Source organism: Pantherophis guttatus, chromosome 4 (genome assembly GCF_059756535.1).
Source record: "Pantherophis guttatus breed Tessera chromosome 4, ASM5975653v1, whole genome shotgun sequence".
NCBI classification, from domain to species: Eukaryota; Metazoa; Chordata; class Lepidosauria; order Squamata; family Colubridae; genus Pantherophis; species Pantherophis guttatus.
The window spans coordinates 57,016,233-57,036,618 of NC_142066.1; the positions used below are offsets into that span (position 1 = coordinate 57,016,233).

General features: G+C 34.5%; 1 protein-coding gene across 7 annotated transcripts in view; it reads right to left on the reverse strand.

Moving 5' to 3' along the window:
* The window catches only part of GPATCH8 (G-patch domain containing 8), a 107,776-nt gene that overhangs the window by 23,240 nt on the left and 64,150 nt on the right, over positions 1-20,386 (reverse strand). For 4 of the 7 annotated variants that reach the window (XM_034416050.3, XM_087892240.1, XM_087892239.1 and 1 more), the window contains 3 exons: positions 5,363-5,430; positions 3,198-3,284; positions 1,688-1,831 (listed from right to left, as the gene is read on the reverse strand). In XM_034416050.3, coding sequence (XP_034271941.1) covers positions 1,688-1,831; positions 3,198-3,284; positions 5,363-5,430 — 299 coding nt within the window. Of the gene's footprint in view, positions 1-1,687; positions 1,832-3,197; positions 3,285-5,362; positions 5,431-7,356; positions 7,399-20,386 lie in introns of all 7 variants that reach the window. The other 3 variants (XM_087892238.1, XM_087892243.1, XM_087892242.1) reach the window with 1 other exon arrangement.

Consider the following 20,386-nt stretch of genomic DNA (forward strand, 5'->3'; position numbering starts at 1 on the left):
TGTTTCAGTTGAATAAATCTATTTAAATTGTTATTATTAAGGTAATGATTATTTTTCTCCTTCCTAAGTACAACAGAAAAGTTGTCCAAATATGAATGATTAACCTATTAAACTGGGGATAAAAAAACTAATATGAAAAGTTGTTATTCTAAAAATCTTCAGCTACTTGCATATTAAAGTTATACCAGCAAGAATTAGTCTTTATGTAGAAAACTAAGATTTAAATCAAGCCTTACTGACTAGTGATTTAAATCGTGATTTAAATCACTTTGATTTAAATCAAATCCACCCTGATTGGGGGGGAGGGGAGCTGGATTCGCTTAACAACGCAATTCACTAAACAACTGTAGTGATTTGATTAATAATTGTGGCAAAACGGTAGTAAAAGTAGGTGTGACTCACTTAAGAACTGCTTTGCTTAGAAACCAAAATTCCGATCTCAACTGGGGTTGTAAGTTGAGGACTATCTATATGAGGCATTATTGGTACAGTGAAGGGTAGAGCTAGAAGATGGGCCACACTTAGAGATACCGGGAACACTGTTTGATAACAATCCTGATTACTTGCCCTCAGTAGTCACTATTGGGACCAGACTGATGGTGTCTTGGTATCCCTGGCTACAGCTTCTGAATGCTAGGTTGGTGTGTAATAAATATGCCTTTGCCCACGATATCATTATGCATGAGGCTGCTGATCTGATGTGCAACTACATGAAACCTCTGGATGCAGTCATCCATCAGTGTGAGGTTCAGTATCATTAGTATGTTGATGATATCCAACTATATATTTCAATCCTGGGCTGCTTAGGTGAAACTGCTGATGTAATGGCCCACTGTCTGGAGGCTGCCTGGGTTCAGATTGGGAGGAACAAATTTTGGTTTGATCCTGAAAAGACTGAGTGGTTGTGTTTGTTTAGCCCCATGGAAAAGGGATATTTCCATAACTGATCCCATGTTCCAGAGTTTGAGAAAAGGACAGGAGGTTTTTTATTGCATGCTAGAAGCATGGGTCTTCCAGCAGGCCAGCCTTCAAAAGGATCTCTTTCTCTGCTAGACAAGTTTTTAATGGAAACTAAGCTGTCAATCAAAAAGATCGATGAGGGGTGTAAAATCAATGTCAACATTATAATCAGTGTGACCAGTACAGATTCTTCAGAACAGATTTTATATTCTTAAATTTTGCTGGCACCAACTGCAATTTTTTGATATTTTTTATGGGTAACCCCAGTGCACATTTTATGATGGGACCAAAGCATAAACTACCTCACCAATTTTAACCTGCTCAGAAACTATTCCTACAACATATTCCTAAACATCAGGTTGCAAGTAATCAGCATTTGAGGTTCTAGAACCCTATCTTCTGTTGGTAACTCAGAAAAACATCCAAAAACAAAAGTTGGGAACCCAATGTCTATTTTCTAGTCAACAAAATAACTTCCTCTTAAAGAAAAAACTAAAACAGATGCTGCTTTGACTTACTGAGCGAAGATAAAACTGGCACCCTTGATGTTTTGGTTAAGATATAAAAGGGATCCTATAAAATCAAGAAACATCAAGATGTAGTTGCTAGAAGTGGAAGTGTTAAAGGAAGAAGACAAACATTAAGCAGATTGAAGGAAGTTCAATAGTGTCAGAAACTGACATTCACACAGCACAAACAATGTAAAGAAAAAAACCCTGCTTTTTACCTGTTTGTGAGCATGGTCGTAGGAATTTATGTGGTTGTCAAACTCCTGGTGTTTCTGATACTGCTTATCACATAGCTCACAATAAAAATTGGCTCGAAGGTCTTCAAGTGCCTTGGCAATTGCCTTTTCTTTGTCCACGTAATCCTGCAATAGTAAAAGGAATAAGCCTTAAACTCTCAGAAGAAACTAGCATCAAACAAAAATGTCCATGAAAGGCTTTCATTACGTCATTTAGCCTCCTGATACAGGGCCTCAGCTCTGCAGTAATTTTTGTACTTTTGAATAATTTTTACCATGTTTTCAAAGTTCAGTGCTGCAATTACAAAAAACTGATGAAGCAACTTTTTTTTTAATTTGATTTATATGCTGCCCTTCTCCAGAGACTCAGGGCGGCTTACAATGCGCTAAGCAATAGCCTTCATTCTTTTGTATATTTATACAAAGTCAGCTTATTGCCCCCACAACTGGGTCCTCAATTTACCTACCTTAGAAAGGATGGAAGGCTGAGTCAACCTTGAGCCTTGGTGAGATTCGAACCTGCAGTAATTGCAGGCAGCTGGTCTTAATAACCAGCTTAATAACAGGGTGCCTTAGACCACTGTACTACCAAGGCTCTTCTCATTGTTTCAAGAAAGAATTTATAAAAAAGGTGTTTTGTAGGTCTTAAGAAGTATAGTTTGACTTCTCACTTCATTTCATTAACCTCACCCACTGAAGATTACTATTTACACAAAAATATTAAGTGTAATTCCCAGTTACCAGACTACTTAACTCACTGCTGAGATAACAAAAATTATTTGATACTAGTTCAGAGTACTTACAACCTATAATAGCTCATCAACAAAGTAAGCATTTTGGAGAGAGGAAAATACAGTAGATTTTTATTAGCAGTGAGACTTGTTCAGATGAGGATGGAGAGGAAAATAACTAGATAAGTTGCTTCTTAGAAGATTCAAAGGAATGTCACTTGAGATTCGCTAGAGTGCAAAAAATGTCCCAAAAGATGTATACAAACAAAGAGTAATTTGATTTCAATGCAATGTGATTTCTTACTTTCTCTTTTGCTTCCTACATAAAAGAACATTATATTTTTTTTCCAGAAATCATGTTGTCAAAATCTGGCATTAGACTACCAAAGGTACAATTTAAAACTATTTGGGAAAGAAAACATCAATAACAAAACTTGTAAATGATTTCTATAAGACCTTAACACACCTAAAAATGAAAAACTATGGCAACCCCTTTCAAGAAATTATATCCATCTTTTTCATAGTATCACAAAGTTATCAACCAAACTAAATTAAAATGATATATCCCATGTTGCAAATTTGCCAATTCCTACATTAGGTGGTGGTGCAGGCACCTTGTCATGTCACAGAATCTTTCTTAGGCAAACCTGCTTATAAAATCAGATATTAAATGATTCTACACTGAGATGTTTTAGAGAAGGTTAGACTACCATGTAATGGAAAATTCTCCATGATTCTTTAATTAGTTCAGCAGAAAGTACCTTGTATTTTTGCCTGAGTTCTTCAGTATCTTCCTTCTCCACTTCCAAGACCCGCCTCCTTTCTGTAGCATCTTCAGCATAATCAAGCTATCAAAGCAGAGACAAATCAAGTAGTCATACACATTGGGCATTAAACTCAGTGAGCAGAAAATATTAATAAATAATAACATATCTTATTATTTTAAACAGTCTACTTCATCTGCAAGATAAATAAAAAAGTGCAATGTACTCATGCTAAAAATCTTTAGAGGAGACATTTTATTTCAAGAAAATCTAATCTATTTTGGATCCCAAAAAGAGGACCCATTTTTTTTGAAGTAGAAATATTTGCCCCCCAAAGAAAAATTGTGCAAAGTACATACCCACTCACTGCCAGTTAAAAATATAGTCTCATTTTTCTTTCCTATGACTACATGAAAAAAATCCTTTCTCTCACACTGAAATATATTTTCAAGGCCTGTGCAACAGCAGAAAGCATAGGCAGAAGGAGCAGACTCCAAAGCCACCATCATCATTGTATTCTGCCCAACCTTTTTTTAAGTTTACCAACAACTTGAATCAACTTAGGTTTTAAGAAAACAATCTTGCTCTCTATGAACAAATTGTGATTTGATAAACCTCTTGTAAGCATGTCTCTGTATTTAAAAAAAAGTAGAGGCTGTACAAATTATTCAAAGAGTTTAAGTGTCAAAATTCCACATCCTCTCAAAGACCTTCTGTAGCCATTTCAACAGCATATCTACACTATCTAGCTCATCATGAGTTTCTTGGGGTGCTTTCTGCACATATACAAACATGCAGGTAGTCCTCAATTCATGACTAGAAATGACCCCAAAATTTATGTTGCTAAGTGAGACATGTTAAGTGACTGTAGCCCCATTTTACAATCTTTCTTGCCACAGCTGTTAAGTGAGTCATTGCTATTAAGTTAGTTACAGCATTGTTAAGTGAATCTGGCTTTTCCATTTACTTTGCTTATCAGAAGGTCCCAAAAATTGATCAATGACCCCCCGGACTTTGCAACCATAACATATATGAACCAGCTGCTAAGCATCTGAATTTTTATCACATCATCATGAGGATTCTGCAATGGTTGTAAGTGTGAAAAATGTTCATAAGTCAGTTTTTTTCAGTGCAGTTGTAACTTTGAACAGTCACTAAACAAACTGTTGTACCTGCATTGAGATACCATGAAGAAGTCTTTGCATAGGTGACATCAACCCTTACAGAGAACACAATCTTTTGAGCAGTAGTCAGAGGTTCTTCCTTCATGAAATGTTCTTCCAAATGTTTTGCAGTCTATTTAAAAAGCTCTACTATTTTCTATGGATATAGGAGCTCTAATTTTCAGGTGATTTATGTTACAAATGATTTAGTAGATTCTTTAAAATGTGCATCTATTACAGACTGTGCCAAATTTCTGATGGTTAGCTAAAGACAGAGATTCTTCGTGTGGAAATCAGAATGACTCTTTTCTGACCTTATACTAGGATATCTGTTTCCATATCTGAAAAACAGAAAGTACTGTTCCAGTGTATTTAATAAATAAAACCTGTTGCATTCTTCAGGCATTAAGTTACATATATTACTTCTGAGTGTGCCTTGATAGCAGGGGTGAAATGTTACCGGTTCAGGCCAGTTTGCCCAAACCGGTAGTAAAAAATACTACTGGTTCGCCGAACCGGTAGTAAAAAAATATTTTAAAAAAGTTCCTCCGATCAGCTAAGTAACGCGCGATCGTCAGAACTTTTTTAAAAAAACAAACATTTTAAGCATTTTTTTACTAGTGGTGGGGGCAAACAGGTAGTAAAAAAAATGCTTTAAAAAAGTAAAAAAAAAAAAAAGTTCAGACGATTGTGGGGCACAGCTATGATCGTCCGAGCTTTTTTTAAAAAAAACTTTTTTAAAGCATTTTTTAAAACCACTAATTGAAGTCTATTCTACATTTATATTATATTGGAGCACTATTATTTCCTTGACCAAAAGATCCTTCCCCACTGATGCCATCTATGTGCGTTGGATTATAATTATTAGGGTTAGATGATGAAAACTGTAGTCCAGAAACACATAAGTTGAGAAACATTTAGATACGTTTCATGATTTTAAAATATATGTACAGAACTTAATCTTGCCTGATACAAAACTATGTTGCAGGGAACACTTACCTCCATTTCCATCCGTCCCATGCCCATGACATCATATTTGACAACGATAGGGATGGGATCTGTTCTACCTGCAAGGGAATCAGACCTATCAGTTGAGTGAATAGGACAGAACGATTATCCTCTGGTAAGTCGCTTTGTACACATTGGTTTGGGGTTGGTTAGAGATCTTGCCTTTGGAGTGCAGAGACCAGAAAGCTACAGAGAACCAAACACAAGCCATTCTCACAGCTTACAATCATAAGTCTATATATCTTGATTGCCAGACCTAGCCTTGTTTTCTCTTTGTTGCTTCTAGCTTTTGGCCCAAATATTTGAGCAAGTGAATACTAAAATTAATGATTTTTACATTAGATCAAAAAAATTGAGGAATGGGAAAAATGCATTCTCTCAGATCATAGGACACAGATTACCAATGTCCATAACACCCATAATTAACATGCAATTATTTCAGAGTTTTGGAAGATTAACTTTGCTGTTAAAACCTTGCTAGATTCAAAATGGGCTCTTTGGATTCTACCATATCCTTTCCTTATAAGCTGTGAAAAGGACTAGTTGCGAAGAAAACTGACTTTGAACTAATCAAACTATGCTGAAGATTCCATATGTATTTTAATTCACTCATAACCAGCCAAACAAAGCAAAATGGGGCAGACGAGCACTTCGACTATCACAGCCTTTGGGGTGTTTATTTTTACATCACAACATGCGCTGTGAGTTGTGATGTAAGGGCACTGGTAAAAAGGAATTACTTACCTTATCTGGTGGATACCTTGAGTGAAAAAACAAAATATTTACTTCCCTCATTATCAAACTTGGGGGGGGGGGGATTGGTGTTAACAATATTCCTCTCATTCAAAAACACATAGATTATACCCTTGGGCCAAAAGATGTCCAAGCTTGAATTGTGCTGAAATAAGGAAACTGGACATGTGGCATAACAGATAATATTTTCAAATACTTGAGTATTTGCATTTCTAAAAAAATTGATAGTTATTTTTTTGACAGTTAGAGTAGCCCAACTGACAAGACTGTACTTGGGAAATCCGAGTTCATGTCTCACTACTGTCAGAGGACTTATTAGCTTTGTTTCTATTTCTTAATTATAAAACAGGAATTGTAATTCCTCACAATATTTAACATGAGGTTTAAATAAAGTTTTGCCCTTGATGTGCCATTAAAATAGAAGCAAACCAATCCCCAATGTAAATTTAATTTGGGAATACATTTCAACATTTTCCAGGTTGAACAACTCTTCTAAAAATTTATCAATTTCTGCTGTATCTCAAATTTAGAAACCTGGGTAGGGTGATCAAATTTGTAAACACTAGCCATCTGTGAAAAAACATTTTAAAGTACCATTTTTATTTAGATATATATATATATATATATATATACATATATATATACACATTTTCAGTAAGAAGGGTAGAGGACGAAGGGGATTTATGCCCAATTGTAATACAAAACGATGACTGCAGTTTTGAGCAAAAGAACCACATTCATAATACTGTATTTTAAATTATATATTTTTCTTTTAATTTTTACATGTTTATAGGAGTGACATTTGTTCTGTCCAAATGAATATGACAGACTCCTTTATAATATGAAGAATACATTAGTACTTTTGCTTCCTAAGGCAGTCAATGTTTTCAATTTCAATTATCTACTGAACTGTCATAATAACTACTAACAATCAGTATGTACTTGGGAAAGGTGGGGGAAGATCAAGTTTGGACAGTATTAGAGATTTGGTATTTGAAGTGAATCTCCACAAATTTTTGGCAGTTCTAACACAAACATCCCTTTTGAGCATTAAACCCTTAATGAACAAGGATCAGACATAAAAGAGTGCATGAAGAAATGGAAAGGAAAAAAAGGGAAACAAAAAGACCAAGCAGAAAAGATGAAGGCTACAACAGAGAAAAGTAAGCCTAACATATTTGGTGCTCTGATGACAAAAAAGAAGTAAATTCAGTCTGAAAATTAAAAATTACCACTAAGTTTACCATCACCACAACAAGTCCCGGATCATTATGCTGTAAAAAAGAAACACCATTTGTTAGGCAGAAACTGTCAAGGGGCAGAAAAAGGCCCTATGCAGTAGACAGGCGGGCAGGGGATATAGGGGAGGGGGAGAAATCAGACTGACGCTAGGATTTCCACCCATCCCATGCCACCCTTTTTCTGGAAATAGTGTATGTGGAGTAACACTAATTTATTTTTTAAGATGCATTCAGCATATAACTGATACTGAACATTCATGCTAAGAGTTTTAATAATCATGGCACTCATAATTTTTCAGATTAAATTCGTTGGGGGGCAGGGATGGCTGTTTTGCAGTGTAACAAGTGCTAAGAAATAGCTTTTTTTGGAAAGTTCCCCAAACTTCTGATAATCTCATCCACATAGTAAACAACATTAAATTGTTGGAAGGAAACACTGAACCACATTCGAGGAAAATTAAGTCTCTTTTACGTAGAGTGAGTATGTATGTATGTATGTATGTATGTATGTATGTATGTATGTATGTATGTATGAAATTTATATGCTGCCTGTCTCCCCAATAAGGTAATAACTCTGGGCGGCTTAAAAATTAGTAAGTTAATGAGAAAATACAAAAGAACTTTCCCCCAACTGCTAGTGTACTATATTGTTCTTTTTCTGAGAGCCCTCACTTAAACCTGTAGTAATTCAGCTCTAAAATATATTCACTGCTTCAAGAAATTGACCAAAGGATCCAGTAATATGAATAAAATTCAATCATCCACTGTTTTGCAGGTCTACATTTTAAAATGGCCCAGAAATAAGTAGTTGAATATTGGGCAAGTGGTACAGAGGGCGTGAGTAACTATTCTCATCCTGCTTGTCAACATCCTTTCTCCAACTATGTCAAATAATGGTAGGTATAATGGTAGATATTTTTTAAATCCAGAAAACAGCTCATGGCAAAAGAAATAAATAACTATTCTAAATGGATCTATTACTATAATTCTAGTTAACAGCCTTCAAAAAAATAACTTAAAGTTTCTGATATTGAATATTACAAAAAATTAAGGAATGTAAACTGAACTACAACACATTTATTTTGGTCTTTGTATACCCTTTATCCCATTCTCTAATTATCAGTATTGTTCTTTACCATTCAAAATATAAACTATTAGGAGTCATGGTTACAGGCTATACAAACTATTCTGAAATAAATTATTCTAATATTATTTATTTGTATTAAAACATTCATGCCATTTTTGGTCAAGAGCTACAAGGTTTCTTTTTTTTTTTTTATTGAAAAGTTTTATAAGAAATACAAACATTTTCTCCCCCCCCACCTCCCTAGACTTCCCAGAACAGGCACAAGAGCTACGAGGTTTCAATGTAGTAATAGAATGTAAAAAAAAAATTAAGACTAATAGAGAATAAAATGGGCAGCAATTAAAAATAAGACAGAGGTGACATTGAGCAATGGCAACCCAAGCAAGGGAATACATTTCTGTTTTACCTCTAGGAGGGAATAAACATCTAGATAGATTTCAGAGCTATTTACCACAACTAAGGCAGCAGCTTTGTCCAATATATATACCAACTTAGCTTTACTTTAGAATGTAATTTCTCTTATCCCATTTGATGGGAAAACCTATTTAGAGTATTTTTACATGAAACCATTTCAGACTCTGAAAGTAGTAACCAATCTTTGGAATTCAGCAGTATCTGATCAAATATTGTGCTAGCATTATTACCATAGGAGCAGCATTCTCTTCTAGCAGTAGATGCAAATATATTTCAAAGACAGTGTCTATGTAGAAATTGTAATATGCTAATCTGAGTGTGAACAAATTATATTCAACAGTAGCCAGACCTTCCTTGTCTGTGAAAGATAAAAACCTATTAAGTTAATTTGTATAAATGTTATAACTGCAATTTGACCATCCAAGTAAGAAATTCACATCCAAAAATATTTTGAAAACAGTGGTATCATGTCCTTAAAAAGGCTGAAAACCCATTCCTAGAAATTAAAGCAATTTGTATCTTAATTAAATTTTGTCTTTTTTTTTTTTTTTTGCTCCAAGGCTCAAAGGTTTCTACTGCCTTTTTATATATACCAATAGTCCTCGACTTACAATCTGTCACTTAACAGTCATTTGAAGTTATGGTCGACTCCTCCCACCAAAAGCTATCTATGACCTGGCTCTCAAATTATGGCCACTGCAATGCCATAACTATCTGCCCGTCCCCCCAATATCAGGTCCCTACAAGCCTTTTCTTTCCCCAATAGTTCCCTGTCGTCTTAAACCATTTTCCCACCCCACCAGGCCTTAACATCCTCCTCACTTACCTTTGGAAGAGCTTTGAACTCTTCCATAGCACTGGAATGGGCTGCTTTGTTGCTTGGCTGTGTGGCACGATTCCAGAATCGCACTCTGCAGCCCATGGACAAACTGCCCCATTTTGCTGCCTTAAAAGAATTTGCACAGTGCTGCACAAGCTTTCTGCAACTTCCTGCAGCGTTGTGCAACCTCGTAAAGCAGCAAAATCATCACTGAGGAATTCTGTGCTGCACTTAACAATCTACTGAGGTTGTGTCAAATTTTTCAATTTTTAATTTCCAAATATTAGGGGTGCTCAAAAGTTGTGACATACTTTGGGGTTTTTAAAGATATTTTAGTTACTTTAATATAATTTAGATGTACTTGGTAAGTAACTACATAAACATCATAACTTTTTAATATTTTGTTTGTTTCATTTTGCATGTTTGTTTCACAATTATGTTGCAGAGAGCTGGGATGGGGGAACCGTTAAATGAGATACTTCACTTAACGGCTATTATGGCATGTAACAATTATGAAGATACTCCATCCTGGTCATATTTGGAGGACTATCTGTAACTGAGTTTTGTTTTCTTTGCACTCAAACCAATGACTGCACTTTGTGGGATAACTTTCCTCACTGACTTCATATACTTATTAGAATGGAATAAAGCAATAATTCTCTGTGGCCAGTATAAGAGTACAATTTCATTTCCTGCCCTCAAGCTAGCCTCTTTCTGACCCTAATCCCCAAAATCCAAACCTAGCCAGGCACCTGAAAGAATAGTATGATTGATAGTACCAAAAGCTATTAGAAAAATCTAACTGAACAAGGATTTAGTGCTTATTTTCAGTTTTCACTCCAGCTTAAATTGCCCATCAAAACAGCCTTGGTCTCCAACTAAACTAAAAATCAGACAAAACTGGGTCGAATATAATTTACAAATTTGATTATCCATTTTTAATGGTTTTCCGATTACTGAATATTGGGGGAGATGGACCTCATGAGATAATCAAGATTTTTTGGGAGTTGGTAACTGAAGTACAGCCTTAAATAAAGAAACAAGAATCACAAATAGAAGGACATTTAATGCTACAAATCTATTTTAAAGTAAGTTTTTAGAACAATTCTGCAAATTGGTTTTATTGCTGCCTATTAATTTTTAAACTCCATTCAATGCTCATTAACAATTTACAGTAATTTACAAAAGAAATTTTTATCTGTAAGAAACTTAAATACATACAATGAATTATTAGAGAATCAAGCAGTGTATCAACAGAATAGAAAGCATCAAATGAATTTTAAAACTATCTTTAAAATAGTATTTAGGAAAGTATCAATCAGTACCAGAACATGTCTGAAATAGCACTTAAGTTATTTGGATGTTTTTTTCCTGATTATAAAAATGTCCTTATGAAAAGAAATTTAAATTTCCATTGCCTCAGAGTCTCTACTAACAATTTAGTCTACAGTTCTATTTATGTTGTTAGCAAACACTAGCAAAATGGAATATATTATCCATATATTGATGTCTGCAGTGCTATCATTACTGCTCTGTAAACCAAACGAAAAAGCTAACAATTGTGTAAATTATGGATGTCAATTTAAGGTTAGAAAAACAAAAAAAACAATGTACTTCCTTTCTACGAAGGACTCTTGAAAAAAATATATCTGAGGAATCCTTCAGAATGATATGATATTAAAAGTGCCACAATGGAGTGAAGAAGAGAAGAGAAGGAAAATGTTCCTCTTTAATCTTTGCTGTAGGTCACTGCACTTGTTTAAAATAAAGGAATTAATAATGTACTTAGGATATATGTGATGAGGAAAACCAGGCAGGCAACATTACTGTGTGGGTGCTTTTAAAAGAAAAAAAAAATCAATCCACAGACAAAATGCAAGATTTGCAAAACTCACATTTCAGTTTAATATAGACTTTTTGAATTTCCATCTTTTCTATGAAAGATTATTTAACAAGTAAGCTTTAAAGTATTAGCCTACCATATAAATTGATCTGGTCATCTGAATTCACATGCAAATATACATCATTACTTCTTCCCCAGCCAAGATCAAGGCAAGAACTCTAAATTACTGTATATAACACAGCGTTAAAGAATACCAGACTATTGTTTTAAGAAACTACACTCAAAGGATCAGTTGCATAATCCCCTGTATACAAGAAAGGGGGAAGAAGAGTAAAGAAACACTCTCTGCAGAACACCAAATTAAAGGTATCCTAGACATTACAGAACCTAAGGGCTTGTAAATATTCATTTCCACATATGTTATGCATTCTAAAACATAGTGTCCTCAAGCCTATTTTTAAAAGGTAAATATAACAGCATCTGGCCAATTCTGAAATATCAAAGAGGCAAGAGATGAATAGATAATATTTCTATTCCTTCTGCTATCTTACATTTGCTCAATCTTGCTTCTAAGGAGCTCAGAGCTATATATATATGGAGGTATTAGGCAATCCTTCTTTTTTCTAGGAAGCCTTAGAGATGTTAATTCAATATGAATGAAATTAACCTTTCCAAACAATGCTGAAAGGTGATACATAATTTTGTATTAAGTCATCTACTAATTTTCACAGAAACAAAAACAATAAAGAAAAATGGTTTAACTTAAAACTTAAAAATACCACTCACTATTCTAACCTGAACTATAATAGTATTGCCTTTTTTTTTTTTTAATTTGATTTATATGCCGCCCTTCTCTGGAGACTCAGGGCGGCTTACAATGCGTTAAGCAATAGCCTTCATACTTTTGTATATTTATACAAAGTCAGCTTATTGCCCCCACAAACTGGTTCCTCATTTAACCTACCTTAGAAAGGATGGAAGGCTGAGTCAACCTTGAGCCTGGTAAGATTCGAACCTGCAGAAATTGCAGGCAGCTGTGTTAATAACAGGGTGCATTAAGCCACTGTACTACCAAGGCTCCTCTTTTAAATTCTTATGGTCTTCCTTATAAAATATTAGCACCAAACTCACCATCCTGTTTACACCTGCAATAGCTCAGCCTTCAAAATTCTTTCACATATCTTGCTTGTCTGAACTTGTCTTAAGCTGTTTGGATTTTTTTGTGATAATAAAAATGCCTTTAAAAAGAGAAGTTTTATTTTCTATTGCTTAAAAAACTACTAACAATCTAATCTACAATTCTATTTATGCTGTTAACAAATAGTAGCAAAGTGAAATACACAATCCATAAATAGAAGTCTGCAGCACTACCATTATTGCTAAGTAACAACCATTGATAACATATGTAGGAATAGCTACCTCCCCCTAAAAATGGTTTGATAATGCATAAAGTATTTGGTAGAGGATGGCCAGGGGACTAAGTCTTAAACAAATTAAACAGGATATAATAGGACATATAATATAAATGATAAGAAGGAAAAAATGTAAAATAGATTGAAAACTCTTGATGGCCTGTGATTTACAGAAATTGGATTAATGTGCATGACATCGCATATATAGGTCTAACTATTCAAAAAGACAAAGTTATTTTTAATGCTAATCTTGCCAGGATTTCAAGCTGTATTGACAAAGTGTATAACCAGCACAAACAACTCAAGTTTATGACCCCAACTGAAATAGTTACTAACAACATATCCATTTTCACTATCTTTTATAAAAATCCTAATGTTATCTATAGCTTTGATAATAACCACCAAAAGAGGGAATTTGAGAACTAAACTAATTAATATCAAAGCCAGATTGAAAAGCATAGTGTACAAAAGTTGTTATGTCCCTGCTCCTAAGTTTCAGGAGAAGTATCTCTACTATATAATATTCTTTAAAAGACAGAATTCCAGGCTATATTTATATACCTTTTTTAAGGATATGCAAATATCTGAAATATAAATTACAGAAACAAAAAGGAGGAAGAGAAGAGGTGGTCTTTTGAGTTGTCAGTTCCGCTGAAGTTTTCTTATTTCTTTTACATAAATGGGGATTTAAAGAAGCAGAATGTGCTTGCTGAATGATGTACATAAAGGAACTAACATTTTGGAAAATAAGAAATATATTATAGGAGACACATAGAAACTGTCACACATAAAAATATTATCCACTTAAACAAACACAAAAAATATTCTAAACTATATTTTAGAAAAATGCCATAAAGCAGCGCTAACTATTTAAGGCAAAATAAAAAAATAAAAATCACACCGAGCAGCAGATAATGCAAGTGTAAATTACAAACAGCAAAAAGGCATGCTAAAAGTTAAATTGCAAGTTTTAAGAATAAAATATTTTGGCACAAAAAGGACATTAAACTCTTTATGTTCTGACAAATATACCAAGGCTACCATCCCAATAGACAGAGCCTCTCTACCAGTTCTATATAATATTAATGACACTACACAGATGTGAATCCAAGAATAGATGTGGATTTGCCTTATAATAGTAGGATTTGCCTTCTAGACATTAACTAGAAAGTTTGTGAAAATCAGGAGACACTGATTAGCTAGTATGTTAATGCAGTGTATGCTAATTGATAAGCTATTTTACAACTCCTTTACACTGGATTCTCAGAATTATACTGTGATTTGGCATGATGTATGAATTCAATAGTATGATTTCACATAACCAAACAAGTAATATGTGGCAATATTTGGCCTAATATATAAACTAATCCATTAGTTATGCTTCAGGTTATGTTACATCATGATTTAGTAATACAGGCTAACATGATCTCCTCCTATAAACTTCCATTGTTCTTAATTAGAGTTACATTAATAGTTTAATCAATTCATCTTAATTTGAGGGGATACATAAAACCAGGATTCACCAAAACCTTTCCTATTAAAACTAAAGACATTGTCTGATTCTTAACAAGTCTATATCCTCTATCTGTAAAACTAAATCGGTTCTTTTTTTTAAAATAATTTTTAATCTTAAATACAAATAATGCAAACATAGTATATATAAATGTAAATATAAAAAAGGGAAAAAAATACAAATATTACAGTGCACACACACCCATCCCCAGACTATTTTTTCTCTTATATTTCTTCTTCTATAACAATTAAAAGATGCCGGTATACTATATATTCCAATTGTGCCCTTATCCCCTCCAAAACAACATATATTCTTGAGTACGTTTATTCCCTTTGCCTTCCACTAACACTGTTTTTATAAAATTCCCCCATATTTCATTATAATTGTTTGCTTTTATCATCCCTTTTTTAAATTTAATTTCTGTTATTAATTTATCATTTGTTGCCATACTCCAAATTTCATTATACCACTCATTTCTTTAAATATCCCAATTTCGTCCCCAATATTTAGCCATCACTAATCTAGCTGCCATTATCAAATTTACAATCAATTCCTTTTTTGTGTCATTTATATCCTGTTTTTCCACCAGCAACAGTAATGCAATCCTTGGTGACATATTTAAATTTACATTCCACCATCACAATCCCACCACATATGTTTATATGTTCCAACCTCTTTCTTGCACCTCCAACAAATATTTGTATATTTATCATCTATTTGATTTAATTTACATGGCGTTAGGTACCACTTCCATATCACTTTATATCCATTTTCCTTAACTCTTGACATATATACTCTCCTATTCCAAATATTTTTCCAATCATTATCATTTATTTCTCCTAAATCTGATTCCTAAATTAATTTTAAACTTTTTGCCTGCTCTTCTAATTCAGTTAATATTCTATATATTTTCCCAATTCTTCCTTTACCTATATATTCTTCATTCACCTCACATTCTTTTATAATCATTTCAAATTTTGTTAACTGTCTATCTTTCTCCTCGAATCTTTCTTCCACTTTTATCCATTTCTCTAATTGTATTAAATTCAACAATTTAATTTAATATTTGATAAAATGTTCTTTAGTTGGGTTATATTCTTTATCTTGTTCTTCCAGTATTCCCATTTATATATCTGATTTTCTTTTAGTTTACTAATCCATTCTTTCAATTCACTCTTAGGGAATTTCCATTTACGCCACTGGTGTTAAAGGAGAAATTCCTGACATTAAGCGGTATCTCCATTTATTCCATAATTCTATCAAATTTTTAAAAAGGGATTTTGAATCCTCCAGCAATTTTTTAATATCCTTTTTAAACCAATGTTTCTTTAGGATCACCTATTTCCCTTAATCCTTTCAACTCTATATCCCTCCATATTAAATCTCTAGTTAATGCTATAATAAGCTTCCTAACAGACAGGAAGCAGCAGGTGAAGCTAGGCAAAATCACATCTGATACCTGTACAATTAGCACAAGAGCCCCCCAGATCTGTGTGCTCTTTCCACTACTCTTCTCTCTATACATCAATTTATTTATTAATTTATTTGTTCCACTTGTATGCTCAATGACTGCATCTCAAAAGATCCCTCTGTTAAAGTACTTAAGTTTGCAGATGATACAACAGTGATTGGTTTCACTGGAGACAACGATGAATACAGAAGGGAGGTTGAACAACTAGCCTTGTGGCGCAATCAGAACAATCTTGAACTAAATACACTCAAAACTGTAGAAATAGTGGTAGACTTTAGGAGAAACCCTTCTATACTACTACCTCTTACAATACTAAACAATACAGTATCAACAGTAGAGACCTTTAAGTTTCTAGTTTCTATTATATCTCAATACTTAAAATGGACACCTAACATCAAAAATGTCATCAAAAAAGAACAACAAAGAATGTTCTTTCTGCGCCAACTCAGAAAGCTCAAACTGCCCAAGGAGCTGATGATTCAGTTCTACAGAGAAATTATTGAGTCTGTCACCTGCACCTCTATAACTGTCTGGTTTGGCTCTGCAATCAAACAAGATAGACACAGACTTCAACAGATAATTAGAACAGCAGAAAAAACAATTGCTACCAACCTGCCTTCTATTGAGGACCTTTATACTGCACGAGTTACAAAAAAGGCTGTGAAAATATTTACAGACCCCTCATATCCTGGACATAAATTGTTTCAACTTCTAATCTCAAAACGACGCTATATGGCACTGCACACCAGAACAACTAGACACAAGGACACTTTTTTCCTGAATGCCATCACTCTGCTTAACAACTAATTCCCACAACACTATCAAATTATTTACTAAGACTGTATTACTATTATTCTTCTCATCCTTCCTAGTACCTATCTCTTCCCACTTACGACTATAACCATGTTACTTGTATCTTTACAATTTATATTGTTTTATTTGTTTCCTAGTACAATTTGATTATTAGTATCCTATGACTATCACTAAGTGTTGTATCTTATGATTCTTGATGAATGTGTTTTATTTTTCTTTATGTACACTGAGAGCATATGCATCAAAGACAAATTCCTTGTGTGTCCAATCACACTTGATCAATAAAGAATTCTGTTCTGTTCTGTAATATCATATCATATCATATCATATCATATCATATCATATCATATCATATCATATCATATCAGATATGGGACCACCTTTAATTGATTAGCTACTCAATAATTTCTAACATTTGGAAGACCCAGCCCACCCTTTTTTAATGGATCATACCATAATGCTTTACTTATTCTTGCTCTCTTACCTCCTTTACAATACACCTCCAGCAACCTTTGTATTTGCTTTAATTCTTGATCTGAAAATTTAATTAAGATCATCCAAAACAAAAAAATAAATTTTGGTAAAACTTTCATTTTTATCATTGCAATTCTTCCAAACTATGATAATTTTATTTTCTCATATTTATCTATTTTATTTTTTATATCTTTCTTTAACTTTTCATAATTTATTTTCTTTAACTCTTGAATATTTTTGGGGATGTCAAAACCTAAATATTTAATACTATCTACTATTTTTAATTTATATTTTCCTTTCAATACATTCACTTTTTTTTTTTTTTTTAAATTTGATTTATATGCCGCCCTTCTCCGAAGACTCAGGGCGGCTTACAATGTGCTCAGCAATAGCCTTCATTCTTTTGTATATTTATACAAAGTCAGCTTATTGCCCCCACAACTGGGTCCTCAATTTACCTACCTTAGAAAGAATGGAAGGCTGAGTCAACCTTGAGCCTTGGCGAGATTCGAACCCTGCAGTAATTGCAGGCAGCTGGTCTTAATAACCAGCTTAATAACAGGGTGCCTTAAACCCCTGTACTACCAAGGCTCTTCTTCTTTACTATGTTTATATAACATCATTTCTGGTTTTTCCCAGTTTATTTGTAATCCACTATATTTCCCAAATTTCCCAGGTGTAAATATATCCTCTCTATAATAACTATGGGATTTTGAAATGTTAATATGTATCATCTGCAAATAAATTTATTTTAGTTTTCTTCTGTACACCAATTCCTCCAATCAATGAATCTTGTCTAACTGCATTTGCCAAAACCTCCATCAATAATGGAGATTATTGGGGATAAAGGGCAACTCTGACTCGTTCACTGGCTTAAGGTTATTGTCGCTGTAACACCATCATTTATAACTATTCTCGCTTTAATCTCTGAATATAGTTGATTTATCAGTTTTCTAAATTTTTTTCCAAAACCTAACTTCTCTATTAATATCTTCAATGTAGGCCATTCCACACAATCAAAGGTCTTAAATACATCTAATGCTAATACATCTGCCAACAAACCGGTTCTACAATTAGTATAAAAGCTGATTAAAGTTGTAATTCTACTTAAAAAGAAACAATATATGTAAATTCAAGATTTTATCCAAAATCAAACGTTCTCTTTCCATCATGACTATGGCTCAAAAAATATAGAAAAGAACAACAAATTGTGGGTCAATATTCATTCATTCTTTCATCCACCCATCTTCCATACATGATTCTGGGTGTCTCACAATTAAAACAGAATAAAAAATAACCAGGATTAAAAACAAAGGACATAAAATAGCAGCCCAAAAGACTCACCAACACTCAAGCAAGCCATGACATGGGCTCAGCTCTCACACACACCCCAGGCTCAATAGCAAAGTCAAGTTTTTAGTGCCCTGCAAAAAGTCAGGAGGCTCCGTTAAGTATAATTTCTAGGGGTATACTGGATGACCAAGAGTTTGAGCCATTCCTACCATAGCAGTCTAAAATTTCAGATGGATCAAGATCCTAGCATAAGGTTTCTGTTTAAAATTTTTAAGACAAGTACTTTATTAAAGACTGAAGATCTCTTATTAAGTCTTTGCTGAAAAAGGAAAAATGAATTGATGATTTTTGGATTTGCCAATTAAAAAGAGTTGCATATGGGAAGAAGGGAAACATGATGTAATTTTAAAGAGGGAGGTGTGAAGATTTGTTTGCATGTAATTGCTGTAAAACAGATCGGGAACGATTTTAGAGATTTTTCTTATTTCTAATTATAATTTCTCTTTTATACATTTCCTATTTTCTTTTTTCCCCCTTTCTCTAATTTCACTTTTTATTATCTTATGTTACTTTTTATATCTGAGAAAAAATTTAAGAAAAAAATTAGAAAAGGACTGTCTTCAGAAATTTAAATTGCTTGTTGATGTTTTGTAAAGAATAAAAATGAGGCCAAGTGGGAACACCCATTATTACCTCTTTCTTCATGAGAGAGTAGAACAAAAGGAGCATTGCTAATGCCTCCACCCACAGCATCTCAATTAGAATCAGTAGTAGTAGGCCTTCAACACGCTCCACTATTTCTTCTACAAAAAGAAATGTGGAGGCAAGTGTTTAATAAGCCCATGAGCAAGATGCAGATTTTAAATCCAAAGAACATTAATGTTAACCATCTGTGGAAATAATTCAGGAACTCCTAATTCAGACTGTTTCAAACTCTGCGCTCACTGATAACCTATCCATCAAATATCCTCCAATATTTTTCTACCAGAGACTTTTTAACATAAGATAATGATTATTAGCTCTGGTATTATTACATCATCAGTCAGAGGCAATAAGCAGTATTTTAATACCAGTTGAAAGAAAATGCGAGAGAGAGAGAGAGAGAGAGAGAAAGAGAGGGAGAGAGAGAGGGAGAGAGAGAGAAGAGAAAAAAAGATACTAGTAAGTTGATGCTAGCATGTTTCCCCGAAAATAAAACCCTGTCTTATATTTTTTTGAACCCCAAAAGAAGGGCTTGGGGTTCAAATAATAAGACCCCCCCCCAAAATAAGGCCAAGCCCTTATTTTTGGGGGGGTCTTATTATTTTGGGGCACAATTTGGGGGTGGCAGATGTGGAAGGGTTGGGAGAGTGAGAAGCAAGGGGCAGGAAGCCCTGCCATGTCGGGTGAGGGGGGGGAAGAGGCAGCAAGAATCACGGCTGCTTTTGTAGCCTCAATCAGCTGCAAAAGCAGCAGGAGGCCCACGGGTCTCGCGCCCCCTTCAAGAACAGTCTTACCTCAGTCAGTTGCCAAGAGCTTGGCCCCGATTCAGGCTCCCTGCGGTAGAGCCCACAGCCTGGTGCTTGAGGGTCTTGGGTGGGGGGGGAAGCCTCTTTACAAACCCAGCCTCTCTTTCAGGTGGGCAGGAAGCCCCCTCCTACCATGCAGCCAGCTGGTTGAGAATCGGGCAGTCCTGGGAACTGCTCCCTGGCTGGACACGGAACTCCAGCAGGAAGACATCTCCTTTGGGCTACTGAGCGCCAACCTGCACGTCTACTTGATGCTGCAGGTGCCAGGTTACAATCCTGGGTCTGGTGGGTGCTGCAGCTGTCAGGCCAGCTGTGTGCAGAGCTGGCACAAGAATTGCAGTGGCCACCGGGGCCAGGGCCCAAAAAGCGCCTG